This window comes from Engystomops pustulosus, chromosome 4 (assembly GCF_040894005.1).
Source record: "Engystomops pustulosus chromosome 4, aEngPut4.maternal, whole genome shotgun sequence".
NCBI lineage: Eukaryota > Metazoa > Chordata > Amphibia > Anura > Leptodactylidae > Engystomops > Engystomops pustulosus.
Genome location: NC_092414.1, coordinates 216,005,112 through 216,025,032, shown reverse-complemented (window position 1 = coordinate 216,025,032; position 19,921 = coordinate 216,005,112). Strand labels below are relative to the sequence as shown.

The 19,921-nt window shown below is 44.3% G+C and overlaps 1 protein-coding gene across 1 annotated transcript; it reads left to right on the top strand.

Moving 5' to 3' along the window:
• The first annotated feature begins 4,021 nt into the window (after positions 1-4,021).
• LOC140128606 (vomeronasal type-2 receptor 1-like) lies at positions 4,022-15,488 on the top strand. Its single transcript, XM_072150304.1, has 12 exons — positions 4,022-4,082; positions 4,154-4,249; positions 6,025-6,517; positions 6,610-6,650; positions 7,452-7,569; positions 7,794-7,889; positions 8,522-8,743; positions 9,527-9,818; positions 9,930-10,760; positions 13,876-14,103; positions 14,190-14,313; positions 14,563-15,488. Exons 1-12 carry the CDS (start codon positions 4,022-4,024, stop codon positions 15,477-15,479), a joined length of 3,519 nt encoding a protein of 1,172 aa, XP_072006405.1. The 3' UTR covers positions 15,480-15,488.
• The last annotated feature ends 4,433 nt before the right edge of the window (positions 15,489-19,921 follow it).

The window sequence follows — 19,921 nt, the reverse complement described above, 5'->3', positions numbered from 1 at the left end:
AGCTACCGACTGATGGCGCCGTGCCCACGGATGGTAGTTCGGAGGAGGAGGTGGAGGAGGGGTGGGAGGAGGAGGAGGCATAGTAGGCCTGAAACACCTGGACCAAGGTAGGCCCCGCAATCCTCGGCGTTGGCAGTATATGAGCAGCCCCAGGGTCAGACTCGGTCCCAGCCTCCACCAAGTTAACCCAATGTGCCGTCAGCGATATATAGTGGCCCTGCCCGGCAGCACTCGTCCACCTGTCCGTGGTCAGGTGGACCTTGTCAGAAACGGCGTTGGTCAGGGCACGGATGATGTTGTCTGACACGTGCTGGTGCAGGGCTGGGACGGCACATCGGGAAAAGTAGTGGCGGCTGGGGACCGAATACCGAGGGGCGGCCGCCGCCATGAGGTTGCGAAAGGCCTCGGTCTCTACTAGCCTATAGGGCAGCATCTCCAGGCTAAGCAATCTGGAGATGTGCACATTAAGGGCTTGGGCGTGCGGGTGGGTTGCACTATATTTGCGTTTCCGCTCCAGCGTCTGGGGTATGGAGAGCTGAACACTGGTGGATGCTGTGGAGGATCGTGGAGGCGACGATGGGGTTTTTGTGGCAGGGTCCTGGGCAGGGGGCTGACTAGCAGCTGACACAGGGGAAGGAGCAGTGGTGTGCACGGCCGGAGGTGAACGGGCTTGTTGCCACTGAGTGGGGTGCTTAGCATTCATATGCCTGCGCATACTGGTGGTAGTTAAGCTAGTAGTGGTGGAACCCCTGCTGAGCCTGGTTTGGCAAATGTTGCACACCACAGTCCGTCGGTCATCCGGTGTTTCCTTAAAGAACCTCCAGACTTCTGAAGATCTAGCCCTCGCCGCAAGAGCCCTCGCCACGGGAGCTTCACTAGTTGACACATTTGGCGCTGATGCACCAGCTCTGGCCCTGCCTCTCCGTCTGGCCCCACCACTGCCTCTTCCAACCTGTTCTGGTCGAGGACTCTCCTCCGTCTCAGAAGCACTGTGTTCACCCGGCCTCTCAACCCAGCTTGGGTCTGTCACCTCATCATCCTCCGATCCCTCAGTCTGCTCCCCCCTCGGACTTCCTGCCCTGACAACAACTTCCCCACTGTCTGACAACCGTGTCTCCTCATCGTCGGACACCTCTTTACACGCTTCCACTACGTCAAGAAGGTCATCATCACCCACAGACTGTGACTGGTGGAAAACCTGGGCATCGGAAAATTGCTCAGCAGCAACCGGACAAGTGGTTTGTGACTGTGGGAAGGGTCCAGAAAACAGTTCCTCAGAGTATGCCGGTTCAAATGGCAAATTTTCCTGGGAGGGGGCAGACTGGGGGGGAGGAGGCTGAGGTGCAGGAGCTGGAGGAGTGGCGATTTCGGTGACATGGGTGGACTGCGTGGAAGACTGACTGGTGGTGGACAAATTGCTCGAAGCATTGTCAGCAATCCACGACATCACCTGTTCGCACTGTTCTGGCCTCAACAGTGCTCTACCACGAGTCCCAGTAACTTCAGACATGAACCTAGGGAGTGTAGCTCTGCGGCGTTCCCCTGCTCCCTCATCAGCAGGTGGTGTCTCACCCCGCCCAGGACCACGGCCTCTGACCCCTGCAGTAGTTGGACGCCCACGTCCCCGCCCTCGTCCTCTACCCCTAGCCCTCGGGTTAAACATTTTTAAAATGAGAGTTATAACTTTTTTTTGTTTTTTTTTGTGTTTTTTGTTTTTTTTTGTGTTTTTTGTTTTTTTTTGTGTTTTTTTTTTTTTTTTGAGTTTTTAAAACCAAACAATGCTATCCTATTGCTATGGCTATTTTCTAGCCAAGTATCAAAGCACACTACTATGCCAGATGAGATGACACTGAGTTAGTGCCTAATAGAAATCCAACCCCTACTAAATTTTCCCACTTCGGTCTTTGCTATGGATATGTGCGTCACTAAGCGCAGAACACAGCGGTCGCAAGTCTCACTACAAATTGCTCAGAATTGGCTAGTACATGCACTGCAGAAAGTACAGCCACCAGCAGATCAACCAGAAATCAAATATATAGAACGCTACTGTAGGCATAAGTAAGCTCTTTGTATTCTCCTATGGCTATTTTCTAGCCAAGTATCAAAGGAAGCACACTACTATGCCAGATGAGATGACACTGAGTTAGTGCCTAATTGAAATCCAACCCCTACTAAATTTTCCCACTTCGGTCTTTGCTATGGATATGTGCGTCACTAAGCGCAGAACACAGCGGTCGCAAGTCTCACTACAAATTGCTCAGAATTGGCTAGTACATGCACTGCAGAAAGTACAGCCACCAGCAGATCAACCAGAAATCAAATATATAGAACGCTACTGTACGCGTAAGTAAGCTCTTTGTATTCTCCTATGGCTATTTTCTAGCCAAGTATCAAAGCACACTACTATGCCAGATGAGATGACACTGAGTTAGTGCCTAATTGAAATCCAACCCCTACTAAATTTTCCCACTTCGGTCTTTGCTATGGATATGTGCGTCACTAAGCGCAGAACACAGCGGTCGCAAGTCTCACTACAAATTGCTCAGAATTGGCTAGTACATGCACTGCAGAAAGTACAGCCACCAGCAGATCAACCAGAAATCAAATATATAGAACGCTACTGTAGGCGTAAGTAAGCTCTTTGTATTCTCCTATGGCTATTTTCTAGCCAAGTATCAAAGCACACTACTATGCCAGATGAGATGACACTGAGTTAGTGCCTAATTGAAATCCAATCCCTACTGAATTTTCCCACTTCGGTCTTTGCTATGGATATGTGTGCCACTAAGAGCTAAACACAACGGTAGCAAGTCCCCCTGCTAATTCCTCACAAAATGGTACTAGATGCAAATTAAAATAAAAAAAGTAGAACGTTATTGTAGCCCTAAGAAGGGCTGTTGGGTTCTTTGAGAATCACTCCTGCCTAACAGTAAGCTAATAGAACACCCTAACGCTTTCCCTGACCAGCAGCAGCTCTCTCCCTAGCGGCATCCAGACACAGAATGATCCGAGCAGCGCGGGCAGCGGCTAGTCTATCCCAGGGTCACCTGATCTGGCCAGCCAACCACTGCTATCGACGTGTAAGGGTACCACGTCATGCTGGGTGGAGTGCAGAGTCTCCTGGCTTGTGATTGGCTCTGTTTCTGGCCGCCAAAAAGCAAAACGGCGGGAGCTGCCATTTTCTCGAGCGGGCGAAGTATTCGTCCGAGCAACGAGCAGTTTCGAGTACCCTAATGCTCGACCGAGCATCAAGCTCGGACGAGCATGTTCGCTCATCTCTAATCTTGACCAATCGTCCAGATAGAAATGCTCCATACCTAGCAAAAATCATTCAAGACTCATCTGCCAAGGTGGTTGTGGTCTTCTCTATAGATGCAGAAACGGTTCCACTCCTAAATGAAATTTTGAAGAAGAATGGGGGTCATGTACTAAGGGCCTGATTCGCGTTTTCCCTACATGTTACCCAAATATTAGATTTTTCCTGAATTGCCCCGGGTTTTTGGCTCACGCGATCGGATTGTGGCGCATCGGCGTCGGCATGTGACGAAAATCGGGGGGCGTTGCCGAATGAAAACTCGACGGATTCGGAGAAACCGCCGCATTTTTTTTAAAAAAGTGTCGCTCGACACGCGCTTACCTTCACCAGGAATAAGATTGTGAACTCCGGCTGACCTCGGCGGACTTCAGCGCAGCAGCGACACCTGTTGGACGTCGGAGGAACTGCCTTAGTGAATCGCCGGAAGACCCGAATCCACCGCAGAGAAAGCGCCGCTGGATCGCGAATGGACCGGGTAAGTAAATCTGCCCCAATGTCTCTGGGAGGGTATTTGTAGCCAGTGAAGCTTGGTCTACATCAGTATTACTGTCAGATAGTAAATATGCTTCAATACTCTCTGGATCCATTGGATTTTCCTTTCATACCTCAGTCATTGCAAATTTTCATCAATACCTCAACAATATCCATCCTCTCCAGGGACTATGTGATACTTGGGATTTTGATTGCGAGCTTCTCAATCAGGAAATGGTTACTGAATTACTCAATAGTTCTACCAACTTGTGTGCAAAGAAGGAAGAACTGAAGAGTATCTACAGTAGCTTCAATGATATCTCCAGCTTACGAGGAGCAGCTTATTTGCTGCCATTTATGTTATAGTTGAGGCTCTGCATGACTTCAACTCATGTCATAAGAGAACAGGACTCATTAATGATCACGGCTGTGGAAAAATTCAGAACCTAAAAATCCTGGCAGGTAAGACCATTTACATAAAGTTGATTTGGATCCATGATATGGTCCATGATAATGTGACCAGTGGTGTTGCTTGAAGATCATGAACGTCAATGGCACTTGGCAGTCTCTTCCTTCTGGTATGAACCACTTCCGGGATAGGTATATTGAGTTTTTATCTTCAGAGTAAGAATTGTCAAGAATTCAAAAACATCCCTACTTTAAGAAAATCTATTTGTCTCATTGGCAGCTTTCTCACTACATCCAGGCTACACGAGTAAGATTGACCAGTGGCAGTGAAATATTTTTTTAATGACAATGGTGACCCGCCTGCAGTTTATGATATTGTTTACTGGCAAGCTAATGAGAATGGGATTATACATCACGTCAAGGTTGGAAGTTATGATACAACCCTGCCTGAAGGAATTACATTCAATATTGATGCAGATGGTCAAATGTAACTATAGTCAAGTAAGCCTATGACTTACAATGAAGATCGAAGGCATATTTTAGGATGTGAAACATTTTGGAAAAAAAAATCTGAAAACATTTGAAGTTAGAGAGCCTTTAGCTTCCTCTCTTGGATTGAATCTTCACTTTTTTTCAGGCTCAGAGGTAGTGGATCCTCTGAACCACCATGGACAATGACACAAGCTGACACCTGGGACTGGAGTCTAAGTGGTACCCGGTTTTCAACAGAGCCTGCCGCAAAGCGGGTTGGACTTGCTGCAGCGTGGTGCCACAGGTCCACAGGTGCGACTTGTCTGTGGTGGCAGTCAATGTCGAAGTACAGAAACGGCAGAAAATCTCGTAGTCGGGGACAGGCAGGAGGTCAAGACGGGCGGCACAGGGTCAGAGTCAGGGACGTAGACACAGGTCAGGGCAGATGGAAGAAGGAGCGTATTCAGGAACGGAACAGCACAAGGCATCAGACACAGCTTTCTCTAAGGCACAAGGCACGAAGATCCAGTAGGGTGTGCAGGAAGAGGCAGGCTTATATATGTGGTCAGTGTCAATTAATGGCGCGCTGGGCCTTTAAATCTAGAGAAGACGGATCGCGGGCTCCCTGGGAGTCGGGAAAGCGCACGCACGGCGGAGGAAAACGAGACTGGAGCCAGGACAGGTAAGGGGCATGGGCGACACACTAGGGGGGCAGAGGGACAGAAGTGAGGGACCACACAGGACACACTTGGCCTTGAGGTGCACATCAAAACATTGTGGGTTCAGATCCTACAACAACTAGTAGGGAGGAATCAACTCAAGGAAATAACATAACACTTGGACAATGATAAATGTACATGTATAGTTAGGATATGATTTTTATCAAGAAAATGTATTCCTACAGTAAATAGGAGAGATTTCCAACAAAACAGGTAAGTCAAGTTCATGAATTCCAGGTCGTCTCCCACCTGTTGCCCATGAATAATATATACTTTCATTGTATTTCAGATTCACTTGACTGCATGACATGTCCATGGGATCAATGACCTAATCTCCAAAAAGATAGATGTCTTCAAAAAGATATAGAATTCCTCTCTTTTGAAGAACCTCTAGGAGCTGCATTGGCAGCTACCGGCATCTTCTCGTCAAGCATACCTGCTTGTATTTTTGGACTTTTCTTTCATTTGAAGAAGCCTCCTGTTGTAAGAACCAATAATTTCTACCTGAGCTGTCTTCTTCTAGGATCTCTTTGTCTTTGCTTCCTTTGTTCTTTAGCTTTTATCCAGCGTCAGTGAAGTGTTTACTACGCCAGGCAACATTTGGATTGACTTTTGCTTTCTGTGTGTCTTGTATTTTAGCCAAAACGTCTGTGGTGGTTTTTGCTTTTATGGCAACTAAGCCAGGAAGTGAATTAAAAAAGTTTGCTAGTCCTTGGTTGTCCTACACCATCATCATACTCGGCACCTTTTTGCAGTTTACCTTATGTGTATTTTGGATGTCTGATTCACCCTCATTTTCAGAACACAATATAGACACAAAGCCTGGAGTCATCATTGTTGAGTGTAATGAAGGATCAACCACTGCCTTTTGGGGCATGTTGGGATATCTTGGTCTCCTGGCCACCATTAGCTTTATTGTTGCCTTCTTGACTAGGAGGCTCCCAGACAGCTTTAACGAGGCCAAGTACATAACCTTCAGCCTGTTGGCCTTCCTCAGTGTCTGCATATCCTTTATACCAGCCTATCTTAGTGCCAGTGGGAAATACACTGTGGCCATGGAGATATATGCTATCCAGTCATCCAGCTGGGCCTTGGTGGCCTGCATGTTCTTTCCTAAATGTTTTATAGTGTTGTTAAGGCCAAAGATGAACTCTAGAGAATATCTAATGGAGAAAAACAAAAAACCATAGTTTTAGATATAATATTCACCTGTAACTCTTTCAGATTACTTCTACTAATAAATAGTTCTATTTTGACCCATTCAGGTAAGTCTGAGTAACTTTGAATAGTATTTGTTCGATCTAAAAATTTCTCTGCAAAAGGTTGTGCTAAAAGATATTTGTTCAGCTACATAGACCCCCATACACCCCAAATCCTTCTGAATCTCGCAAGAAGGGGTAAGACTTGAAGTTCTGTAGTAGTAATAAAGTCTCCAGGCCACTATATAATGTCCTTTTAGACACTGCAGAATACTACATGATAGCACTAGGTCTAAGGAAGTGCACTTCTTGTTGTCCAAGCAGTTCTCTGGTCGATATCGGGATCCTGTGTATATTCTGGGAATACTCTTCTTTCTGCTAATTCTGGTTTCCATTTACCTGCTCTGTTTTATTAAAAAGACACATCAAAACTCATTTCCATTGATAAATAAAGATATCTAAACAATAGAGGCCAAATCCCTGTGACTTTCACTGTTTCCAAGAATGGAATTCCAGAATCCCTCAAACCCCCTCACTTCTTGACTATAGAGAGATGGAGTTAGAGTGGAGAAGTGGTCAATAATGTGTTGCATTAAATCAGAATGGAAATTGGGTGCCCAAGAAAGCTGCTTATTACATTTGGTACATCCCACCCAAGGTATACTTGTGGGATTGCACCAGGCAATCCGTGTTGTTCAGCCTTGTGCCACTGGCGGTTCTTGTGCCGGCAGAGATCTTGTTAATCCAATTAGTTTCCAGTTCATGAATGGTAGACAAGCTAAGCCCTACATCAGAGGCCAACAGCAGGTCTCTCAGGTGCTCTTCAATTTCGAGTTCTGAGCAATGTCCCAAATAATCTCCCTCTAGCCCTCAAGATTGAAGCACTTCACTTCAGTACAACAGTGGTGCACCAACTGGACCAGTGTCTCAACGAGAGTTCAGCAGATAGCACTACCGTCACGTTCAGAGTGGTTTGGAATTTAAGGTATCTGATTATAATTCATCATCAATTATATGTCTCCATCTTAATGAATTTGTAGCCACAAAGCTTCTATGTAAATTGATCAGATAATTTCCGAGCACCTCTCCTGTATTTACTGATCTTTGTTCTTTAAAACCACGTACACGCCTCTTCACCTTGTTGGGCTAGGAAACTGTTATGCAAGCAGAGTGTGTACCAAGGGTATTTAATTTGCCTCTTTACTCCAGTGAGCCTCCCACAATAAGCAGGAATCAGAGACCAACTGATGGGATCAACCATGAAATAAAGATGACCACCACTCGAGGGCCTTGCCATACAATCATGTAAGAACATTACCCATTAACAGCTACCTCACCACCACATGGGATAGGGTCTTTCTGCTACCTAAAATAACCACACCATTGCAGTTATACTTTACTTTTTATTCTCTTTTCATATAGCAAAATTATATCTCTGCCATATTTCCATAGAATATGGTCCATCTTAAGAAGCTGCGTGTCAAAGTGAATTAGTGGCTGGAAATTCAATTAACTGATGCATCACTCGAAGAGTCTCCATTGTGACCTAGATAATTACACTCCCAGTGTTCCTCTCCATGAAATAAATAGGGAATTGTAACCTCTGGTGACATCATATTCCCTATAAATAATATGGTGGCTTAGGAACACAGTTGGATAGAAGATGCAAGAGACAAGATGAGGTAAGTCTTCAGAGGGCAAGTGTCGGAGAAGGCAAAGAGTCTTCTGTAGGTGAAGACCCTGGATAAAGATTTTGCATAATGTCCCTGGAACATCACTAGGAACATATCTCCATCACATATTCATAGCCTAAAATATTCTTTCATCTCAGATTCTTAGCAATGGTCAACCTCATTGTTTTTTTTACTAGGATTTTTCTAATAACAATGTTATCACCATGATTGTTTATTACTGGATTCCATTTCTTTTCCTATCAGGTTGGTCACCCGCATCTATCACTGTCTTTGGCATCTGCTGTTATCTTATCTTATCCCAGTCTCCTACGGAAGTGATATTGGATGCTCGTTGAGCACTTCAAGTCTCTCTGGCGTCATTGTTGGAGGAGATATTTTGATTGGTGTCCTTCTACCTTTACACATCGATAACCTATACCAGAAGTTTACGTTTACAGAGAGACCTTCTCAAGGCGTGTGCACTATGTAAGACTTTTTTGCATTACTTTGTAGTCAAGTTGATTAGATATAGTGAACCTGGCCTTCAAATTGGACATTCTTCACTTAATGTCCTTCAGTCTGACTCTTTGGACCTCCTTTGTACAATTTAGGTTGAGAAGCATTTATGCTTGGTCTTCTGTAAAGTAATGAGGTGGTCTACAGTCTATAGCAGTGATGGCGAACCTTTTAGCGACCAAGTGCCAAACTGCAGACCCAAATCCCCTTCATTTATCGCGAGGTTCCAACCAAAATTAGAGCAGTATCTCATTGCTCCCTGTTCTTCAACAACGTTCAATCTTTCTGGCTTCCTGAGGACACCAACACAGTAGAAAGAAGGAGGGAAAATTTGCATCATTGTAGCTTCTTTCCAGTGTCCCTCTGTACAAAAAGAATCATGGGGCCAGCGGGGAGACCTTCTACACATTCTCCCTCTTCCGACAGTCCCAAGTAGCTAAGAAAGTCACTTTAAAATATCACATAACAGCATCTTTGCTTGGAACTACAGGAAAATTCTTTGTGTCCTGTCTGGCCCGGGTGCCCACAGAAAGAGCTTGGAGTGCCGCCTCTGGCACCCGTGCCACAGGTTCGCCACCACTGGTCTATAGTATGGAGTCTTAGAAGAAAACAACTTGTAGCCTTTTTTATTATGTTGAACCAAAAAAAATTTAAGGTCTTTCATAAATTTACATTTACGTAATTGTTGATTTGGGGTTGGGATCTAATTTTTAGTTGCTAATATCTTAATCTTAACAAAACCCTATTTGCCAGGTTTCTACTAGAAATGTTCCAGCAGCTCCAGGCCATGAAATTTGCTTTAGAAGAAATCAATGGACGTCTAGATCTTCTCCCAAACCTTACACTGGGTTTGGTTGCCTATGATTCCTGTGCTAATTTACGTAAGGAGCTTGAGGGAACCTTGTGGATGTTAACAGGACTTAACAAGGCAGTACCGAATTACTGTTGCCGAAAAAATCCACCTCTTGTTGCAGTACTTGGTCATTCCATGTCCACCACTTCAATCCTCATGGCTCACATTTTGGGATTGTACAGATATCCACAGGTAGGTGTAAATACATCTGTAATGTAATTTCTGGAGTTATTTTGCTTATACCTGTAAAGCTTTTGATCAATTACATTTTTTTTGTGCCATTATTTTGTTTTTTTCCTCCAGATAAGTCACTTCTCCACTAGCTCTCTCCTAAGCGATCGCATGCAATTTCCTTCCTTCTTCCGGACAGTTCCTAGCGACACTTTTCAATCAAGGGGGTTGGCCCAACTTATCTTGTACTTTGAATGGAAATGGGTTGGTGTGGTTTCTGTAGGAAATGATTATGGATATCAAGGAGCCAAACTGGTGAAGGAAGAGATCCTCAAAGCCGGAGCTTGTGTGGCTTATACCGAGTTCATTGCGGCCAACAATGGAGGTAAAAACATTGCGCAAGTGACAAGGGTTGTCAAGGCATCAACCGCTAAAGCTGTGCTTGTTTTTGCCAGTGATATCTTTGTTGCCACACTGCTAGATGAGATGATGAAGCAAAATGTTACTGGAAAAGTACTGGTGGCCAGCGAGGCCTGGTCAACATCAGCTATTTTGGGAGCAGAAAAATACTCAACGTTGCTCTCAGGAACGATTGGTTTTGCCTTCCATAGCTCAACCATACAAGGATTTAAAGAATATTTATATAGTTTACATTCTAATTTTCCACTGAATTCTGAGAAATCGTTGAGTAAAATATTTTGGGAAAAAACTTTTGGATGCAGATTTTTGATAAATGGTTTGCCCCAACCGGTTAATGGGACCAAAATCTGTACAGGACATGAAGACCTCACTAAGGTGGACAATGCCTACACTGATGTGTCTAGTCTCAGAGGTTCCTTGAGTATCTATACCTCGGTTCAAGTCATAGCAAAATCTCTTGATGATATGCGAATCTGCTTGGAAGGTTCAGGACCCTTCCATAATGGGAGCTGTGCAGACATCTACCACTTCCAACCTTGGCAGGTAAGTAAAAAAAAAAGATCATTGAACGTTTTAGACCCATCACTGTCACTAATATCCTCAAATGTACTTTTCCACTGTAAACTTATCTTAGGGAACAGCAAATTTAGCTTTAGCCACCGGTGCCAGGTGGCTGCTGCCAAGGCTCGTGAAATTCCTGTGTATGAGTAGTACATAGAGAAACTAGAGTGAATTCAGAGGATGGTGACCATTAGGGGAATGGGTAGATTGAAGTACAAGATCAGGTTGACACACCTTAGACTTTTCCATTTAGAAAACATATTTGGAAGAAGATCTTTCTAATGATCTTTTAACACCCAGACCGACTTAGGTCTCCTAAAGGTTTCAACATGTATCCTTTACTCTAAGATTAGTGAGACTATGGAATTGACTGCCACAGAGATGGCTGATACATGGTACAGGGTGAGGAGGGGCATGCAAGTCTTTCTTAAAAAATCTCACATGTTATAGGGTCTACATTTTTGGGACAGGACATTGATATTGGGGCTCATTTACTAAGGGTCTTGCGGCCACACTTTTGTCGGATATTCCGATAATTACCGTTTTGCGCAGTGTTTAAAAGGGGATTGTGGCGCACGGATTCATGCGACACAAATCGGGGGGGAGCGGGCCGTCGGACGATCCTACGGATTCGGACTGAACGCGGGATTTAACATTTGAATTTGTGGCGCAAGACAATGCACTTACATGCACCAGGAGGAAGATGGTGAACTCCGGGGACCTGAGCGGGGAAGCGACACATGCGGGATATCGGGCGCACGATCTTTGTGACTCCCTGCACAGCGCATTATACACGGACAATGCACTTACATGCACCAGGAAGAAGAAGGTGAACTCCGGGGACCTGAGCGGGGAAGTGACACATGCAGGATATCGGGAGCGTGATCTTAGTGACTCCCCGCACAGCGCATTATACACGGACAATGCACTTACATGCACCAGGAAGAAGAAGGTGAACTCCGGGGACCTGAGCGGGGAAGCGACACATGCAGGATATCAGGCGCACGATCTTTGTGACTCCCCGCACAGCGCATTATACACGGACAATGCACTTACATGCACCAGGAAGAAGAAGGTGAACCCTGGGGACCTGAGCGGAGAAGCGACACAAGCAGGAAATCGGGCTCAAGATCTATGTGGATCGCGGCACAGTGCAGGATCGCCAGAGAGTCCAGATAGGGGATCATGACTCGGACAGGTAAGTTAATGTGCCCCATTGTATTTAAAACTAGGCAAACTTGAACCCTTTGCAGAATTGATTAGTAGGGGAGATAAATACATGAAATATCTTTTTGATGGGACAATATTGAAGACATTTGAACAACTACAGAGAGAATTTTATTTCCCACAGTCTTGTTTTTATCAATTTTTCCAATGTCGTCATATGATTACACAACAGGAACTCACAATATCAATTAAACAGGCCACTAATAACCCAGTGCTATACATGGTAAGCACAATAGGAGACACCTGGGGCTTTATTCCCACCTTAGGGAGAGATTTCGTCATAAATGGGAAACAGATATTGGAGAGATAAGAGATGATCAATGGCAGGATGTGCTAGACTCTCTCCCGAAGGTCTCGCTCAGTGGGGCACAACGGCTTTATCATTTCCATAGGGTGTACTTTACTCCGGTAAGTTGTTTAAGATGAAGTGTAGGAGAGATAATAGATGTCCCAGATGTGATGTGGCCAATGCAGATTCACTTAATGTGGGACTGCCCCAGACTCCGTAGATACTGGGAGGAAATCTTCAACCTAATTGACAGGATTTATACGACTAATGTTCCAAGACTACCTCTAACATGCATTTTGGAATATGTTGCTGATCTTAATTTACTAGAGGGTCACCACTTGACATTTTACGTTTACTATATTTAGCTAAAAAATGAATTGCCTTTCACTGGAAAAATGTAAATCCCCCATGTCAGTCAGAATTTTTTTTACTAGAGTTAACTTATCCCTACGATTGGAAAAATGTGTATATTTGAATCAATATTGGGCCCATGGCTTGCCACCTTTTTCATTGATCAGAGAAAGAAACCCTGTATTATATAGCCTGCCAGCTCCTGTAGTATATAGCCTGACAGCCCCTGTAGTATATATCCTGCCCAGCTCATGTAGTATATGGCCTGCCATCCCCTGTAGTATATAGCCAGCAAACCCCTGTAGTATATAGCCTGCCAGCCCCTTTAGTATATAGCCTGCCAGCCCCCTAGAGTATATAGCCTGCCAACCCCCTGTAGTATATAGCCTGCCAATCCCCTGTAGTATAAAGCCTGCCAACCCCCTGTAGTATAAAGCCTGCCAGCCCCCCGTAGAATATAGCCTTTCAGCCCCCTGTAGTATACAGCCTGTCAGCCCCCTGTATTACATAGCCTGCCAGCCCACGGTAGTATATAGTCAGCCAGCCCCTGTAGTATATAGCCTGCCAGCCCCCTGTAGTATATAGCCAGCCAGCCCCCTGTAGTATATAGCCTGCGAGCCCCTGGTCTCAATATAATGCCTGTAGGAAAAAAACAAAAAGTGTACTCCCCTTCTGACGCCCCCGGGCAGGTCCTCTTCTAAACATCGCGGGCCTTGCATCGGCTTCATGTCCTGGTCCGTCGCAGGTACCAAGAGGTCAGCCGCTTGCTGACATCATAGTGTGTGCTGATGCGGGCCCGGGACACAGAGCCGATGCTGGGGTCGCAATGTATGGAAGAGGACCTGCTGGGGGCGTCGGAAGGGGAGTACACTTTTAGTTTTTTTTCTTGACAGGAGTATAAGCCGAGTTAGGGTTTTTCAGCACATTTTTTGTGCTGAAAAACTCGGCTTATATTGGAGTATATACGGTACATTTATCTATTTACCAAACTCTGTATTGAGAACCTCTGTTAAAAAAAAGAAAAGAAATAAAATCGCTTAGATAAGTGATTAGGAGATATATAATTGGTTAATTGTATCCAATGTAAACTTGGTAGTCGCTTGAGGGGGAGGGATGGGAATGTTTTATAATGTTCTGTTTTGTATTTTATGTAAAAAACTTTAAATAAAAACAAATTTGATTTTAAAAAATAAGTAGAAAACTCTTATGGTTTATACTTTTGTGCTCCAGTTGAAACACTACATCCAAAATGTGAAGGTCAAACTGAGTGATGGGAGAGAAGTCTTCTTTGATGAAAACGGGGACCTCCCTGCGGTCTACGACATTGTCAACTGGCAGCCGGGGAGTAATGGGACCATGAAGAAAGTCAAGGTTGGAAGTTATGATACAGCGGCCATGGATGGAAATATCTTCACCATTAATATCACTGCTGTCTTGTGGCCTTCTGGCATTGGGCAGGTATATTTCGAAAAGAAGCCTGACTTACAGTGCATAATAAGTTGAATGTAAAATGTTAACCCTTCCCACCTTTACATTTTTTTCAGGTTCCCACATCTGTCTGTAGTGAGAGTTGTTCTCCGGGTTTCAGAAAGGTGGTGAAGAGGGGCGAGCCAATTTGCTGTTTTCAGTGTGCTCCCTGTCCTCATGGGGAAATCTCCAATAAGACCAGTAAGTATGTTGTCTGTTGAAGCGGGAACTGATCTGAAGTCTGTTGTTTAGATTATCTGGGTTATGTATTATACTGGATGTGGAAAAGGGAAGTATTAAAATTACCCTTGTTTGGGTGCTGTATTTTTGTATTTTTGCCGATTTTTTTGGGGTGGGGTCTGGCCTCTAAAGTTAATATTTATGTAGGAAGGCCACATTTGTTTAGGACCTCTGCTAAAATACTAACCTTGTTTTCCATCTCTTGCCCAGATTCAGACGATTGCTACAAATGTCCATGGAACTTGTGGCCCAACACTCAAAAAACCAAGTGCATCCCGAAGACCATAGAGTTCCTCTCTACTGAAGGACCACTGGGCTCCTCGTTGACTGCAGCAGCCGTCTCTTCTTCAGCCATAACACTTTTCATATTGTGCCTTTTCTTTCGCAACCGGAACACCCCCATCGTTAGAGCAAACAACTATTCTTTAAGTTGTCTTCTTCTGTTTTCTATATTTCTTTGCTTTTTAAGTTCTTTGAATTTCATTGGTTATCCTGATGTTCTGAAATGTTTTACGAGACAGGTCATATTTGGTATGGTCTTTACAATTTGTATCTCAACTATTTTGGCCAAAACCATAATGGTTGTGTTTGCATTTATGGCTACCAAGCCCAATAGCAAACTCCGTCGGTGGACAAACCCTACGGTGTCCTATGGGATAATCTTGGTATGTTCACTCCTACAATTGTTGCTTTGTGTTGTTTGGTTGTCTCTCTCAACCCCATTCCCGGAATACAACATAAATTCCCAGCCTGATGTTATTATAGCTGAGTGTAACGAAGGCTCCCCTGAGGCATTTTGGTTCATGCTTGGATATCTTGGTTTGTTATCGTTGATAAGCTTTGTTGTAGCCTTCTTGGCTAGGAGGCTTCCCGATAGCTTCAATGAGGCAAAATTCATCACATTTAGCATGTTGGCCTTCCTCAGTGTATGGTTGTCCTTTATCCCAGCCACTCTTAGTGCTAAGGGTCAATATGTTATAGCCATGGAGATCTTTGCAATCTTATCTTCGAGTTGGGCTCTAGTATTCTGTATGTTCCTCCCAAAATGTTTCATCATTTTATTTCGACCCAATATGAACTCCAAGCAATTTCTAATGGGCAAAGGCAAAACAGGAACAAATGGATGAAGTGCTTGGAGCATCAAATCCATTTCATCACTTAATAATAAAACCCCCACTAGAATCAGGAGCACTGGTTTACTGAGCTCATAACCTACTATAAAAGAAACCCTTAGGAGACATGTCTCACGTCATCAAAGATGGTCTCTACACTTGCTGGTCATTAGACCCTGCTCAGACATTGGGGCACATTTACTAAGGGTCTGAACAGCGCATTTTCATCGGGTTTTCCGACTTTTTACCATTTTGCCCTGCATTGCCCCGGGTTGTTGGCGCACGCTATCGGATTGTGTCACATCGGCGCCGGCTTGCATGTGACACAAATAGGGTGGCAGGGACGTCGGACAACCCGACTGATTCGGGCAAACCACGGAATTTAAAAAACGAAATTGTGTCACAAGATCAGCACTTACATGCACCGGGAAGAAGAAGATGAACTCCGGCGGACCTCAGTGGGGGAATCGATGGATGCAGGAAATCAGGCGCACAAGCTATGTGAATCGCGGAAGACCCGAATCCTCATCGGACAACGCACAGTGGGGATTGCGATGGGACGGGTAAGTAAATGTGCCCCATTGTCTTACAATTCGTTTCAATAAGAGCACAGTCATCAAACAGGGGTCCAGTAGATGGTGAGGCCATGCCCCCATAGAAGCAGTGTGAGACTGCCTCGTAGATTTTACGTAAAGGAACAAGTGGGTGACAGAAGATTTGTGTACAGAAAGATTGTCTTAAGAAACATTTTCCTGAGCTGAATTATGCCACTCTAGATTACAGGACGACTGATCTTCTAGTTATCTGGTGTGGCCTATAATAGATTCCCTCCAGAAATCCTACCCTAAGGTAAATGTTTCCACTTTTGAGTTACAGGACCTCCTACTTCTTAAAAAGTTTTCCTCTGACCTGAGGTAAACGATCTATTTTTAGTTTATAATTATAGGATCACCAACCTCCTAGTACCCCGGTGTGGATTATAATTACCCTCTTGATGTGCACCACAACACGTGCCCCCTTAGAAACACTGAACTAGATGATCTCGCTCTAGTATCATATTACAGGACCCCCAAACTCCTAGCTACCTTTTGTGCACTAGAATAAGAGTCTCCACAGAAACACACCCTAAGGGTAATATTCCACCTCTCGTGCAGAAGTACTGGACTTCATATCTGCTAGTAATATATTGTGGGCTACAATAAGCTGTCCTGTGGAAACCCTAGCCCAAGATAGAGGATCCAATCCAGTCTCAACGTATAGAATCCACAGGCTCCTGGTGTGCACTATAATAAGTTCCCCTCAGGAACACTCTTTTGGGGTAAAAAGTCAACCTTACATGTCGTTGTGTACACTTGAACTGTACAATGGGCTGTTATGGTTGATTCTGCTCTAGTGTCAGGACCTCAAATCTCCAAGTAACTTTGTGTGTTCTAGGATAAGTGTCCTCCAGAAATACTTCCTTTAGGTAGATGTTCCACTCTTAATAGTAAATGTCCCTGAGGAAAAATCACTTGTGGGATACATCCCCATTCCTGGGTCATATCGCGGGACCTTCCATCTCCTATTAACCCGGCGTTCACTACAATGAGTGTCCTCCTGAGACAGCTAGGCTTGGTATACAGTTGACTAATGTGATACAAAAGAATTACTATTTTTTCTATCCTGAAACCTACTGACGTTGGAATTGCATATTGTCCAAGAGACAGAGAACGGCAGAAGCAGAGAGATTGTAGTGGAGGGGTTCTTTTCCACGGAGAATCCTCCACCACGGACCAAGAAATGTGAATGATAATGATGGTGTAGATGTGGGCTTGTAGAAGACTATCTTATACCTGATTAGGCATATGTGATATGGCACTTTAATTAAAGAGTCAGAGGGCCCGGATCCTATAAAGAGTTGTAAGGTATAAAGAATTTATCTATGAGGACTATGATGAAAATACAAAATATATGTAATGTTATATTCATATAAAAGTCTATAAACACATGAGGTGTCATTACTTCTGTCCTTTACTTGACCATAAACATAAAAATACAGACATAATTTCTGATTTTTTCGGTTGCATATGTTTGGTTGAAAACATCACATATTGCCTTTACAGAGCTTTGAGGTTCACACATACGTTGAAGGCTCCACCATATGTCTGCTGACCCCCATCTTCTACACCAGTCTTATGCTCAGTCTTATTTATGCTGTAATGTCTCAGAAGAGATCAACTTTTGGTGGGGCGTCTACTGTCAACCTCATGGAGTCTCTTATGGTTTGGCCTTTTTTTAAAGGGAACCTGTCACCAGGAGACCCCTTTTTGGCCCCCTCCGTCCCCATAGAGCATTGCACATACATTGCTAAAAAATGTCTGCATGAAAAATCGGTTTTGCAGAACAAAAGATATCATATATATTATGTGACTAGTCAAGACGCCCCCTGTCTAGTCAGTAAGGGGCAAACCCTTTGACTGGAAAAGAGCATAAAGTAGTGATGTGTGGACCAAACATTGCTATTTTGGGTCTGCAAAACATGAATCCAGACTTCAGTCAGGGAAAATTTGGTTTTTGACCAAGACTTTGGCAAAAACTTTGACTTGAATATGAAATCCATTAAAGTCAGTCAGAGCCTGGATTTTAATACCCAAAAATGACTGTAAAATGGGGGTCGGAAAGGAAAACCACAAAAGCTTCCTCCTCATCCTCTACATTTCCCTAGCCAGCTCCATTGACGCCCGTGAGATGGTCCAGGTGTCACCATGCTCTGAGGAAAACGCATCTTCATCCTGCTCCAAAAGTGTCCCCTGGCCGGACGATGCAGTACCGGACCACTGTTGAGAATCACCACCATAATGTAGAACACCATCTCATCCTAACAGTCCAGATTAGCTTTCTCCAAATCCTAGCTCCAGGGAATGCAGCATCAATCTCCAGACGTTGGACTAATATGCAGAAAACAAGTAGTAGTTCAGCACTCACAAGGACAACTGGGAGATGAAAATTAGGTCTTTATTAAAATATTAAAAACATTACAGCAACCAACATGCACACACCATCAATGCATTTTAACGTAGAGCATCTTAGTCATGATCTTGTAACATGGGTTCAACCAAAACAATTTAAAACGGTCGGGTTGGGTCAAAGATAGAAGAAGCTCCTTCCAAGGAGGAACACACCTTGGGCCACATTTATCACTTGTTTTTTCTGTTGTTTTTGCGCCTTTTCGTTTAGGCGCACCGTTTTTGCACCATTTTTGCGATTAAACGTCAAATTAGCCGCGCAGCTAAAATAACCACCTTTCCCTCATCTATCGTTCAATTCCAGATGTTTTGCTGCGCCTAATGATATTCATCACGTGCGACTTTTGCATTTAGGCGCAAAAACGGGCGCAAAAACACTCCAGCTCGAAGGTGGCGTTATCTGAGAAGAAACCACTGAGCCCCTTTGCAGAACAGCTCATTTCTAGCAGCAAAGCTCAGTCAGACACTGGTACATATAATAGATACAATTAGATACATTACAGACAGGAGCTGCAGACTCTATTTACAGTTCATCACCTTCTATTTACTAAATATTCTGCAAAACGCTGAGCTCACAGCAAGAGAGAGGAGAACTTTGCACAAGTTTGCAGATACTACAAACAAGTGTCCCCCATGTAATTCTGCACAGTGTCTGAGGGGGATATTGTGCAGAATTACAGGGGTGCAGCAGGAGACCAGCACTGGGGAATCCCCTCCAGGAGAAGCCCCTGCTGAGGAGGTCACTGGGTGCTGGGTGTCACACCCCTGGGTGCTGCTGTGAGTGTTATCTTCATTCTGGGCTGTGGGAGAAGCAGAGAGGAGCTTGTAGCAGGATCACATGTAAGTGCCCGAATCTAACATTGCGCCTAAACTGCGCCTAAACTGCGCCTAAACTGCGCCTAAACTGCGCCAAAGTAAAGTGATTAATAAGAGGCAGAAAATATACTTATCACAGATGGTTGTAGCTTGTGATAATTCTGGAAAACAGTGCGCCCGAATTTAGGCGCAACTACTACACTTAGGCGCACAAAAGTGATAAATGTGGCCCCTTGAGTGACTGTGATTAAGGTGTGTTTGTCCTTGGAAAGAGGCGTCTCCATCTACTTCACAACCTGGCTGTTTTAGATGAACACGTTACAAGATCATGACTAAGACGCTCTGCATCGAGTCGCGTTGAGCATGTTGGTTGCTGTAATGTTTCTAAGACTTTAATAAAGAAGAACCTGCTTTTCATTATCCAGTTGTACTCTTGAATGCTAAGCCACTACTTGTTTTCTGAGTACCTTACCCCTAGTCCAGCAACCCACCAGCCAGCCACGTGTGGACTGGCCCTAAATCTGTTCCTCATCTTCTTCCTCATGTGCTACCATTACATCCATGGACATAAGCAAGCAAGCAAAAGATGGGAATGGTAGAGCAGATGATGATTTCATAGGGGCTGATCACATTGGT

Excerpts from the sequence above, each read along its gene's own strand:
- LOC140128606 (XM_072150304.1), top strand. The coding sequence starts at position 4,022 with ATGGTTACTGAATTACTCAATAGTTCTACCAACTTGTGTGCAAAGAAG. Across the intron at positions 7,570-7,793 it reads AGAGTGGTTTGGAATTTAAG|TGAGCCTCCCACAATAAGCA; the intron begins GTATCTGATTAT and ends TCTTTACTCCAG. Across the intron at positions 8,744-9,526 it reads TCTCAAGGCGTGTGCACTAT|GTTTCTACTAGAAATGTTCC; the intron begins GTAAGACTTTTT and ends CCTATTTGCCAG.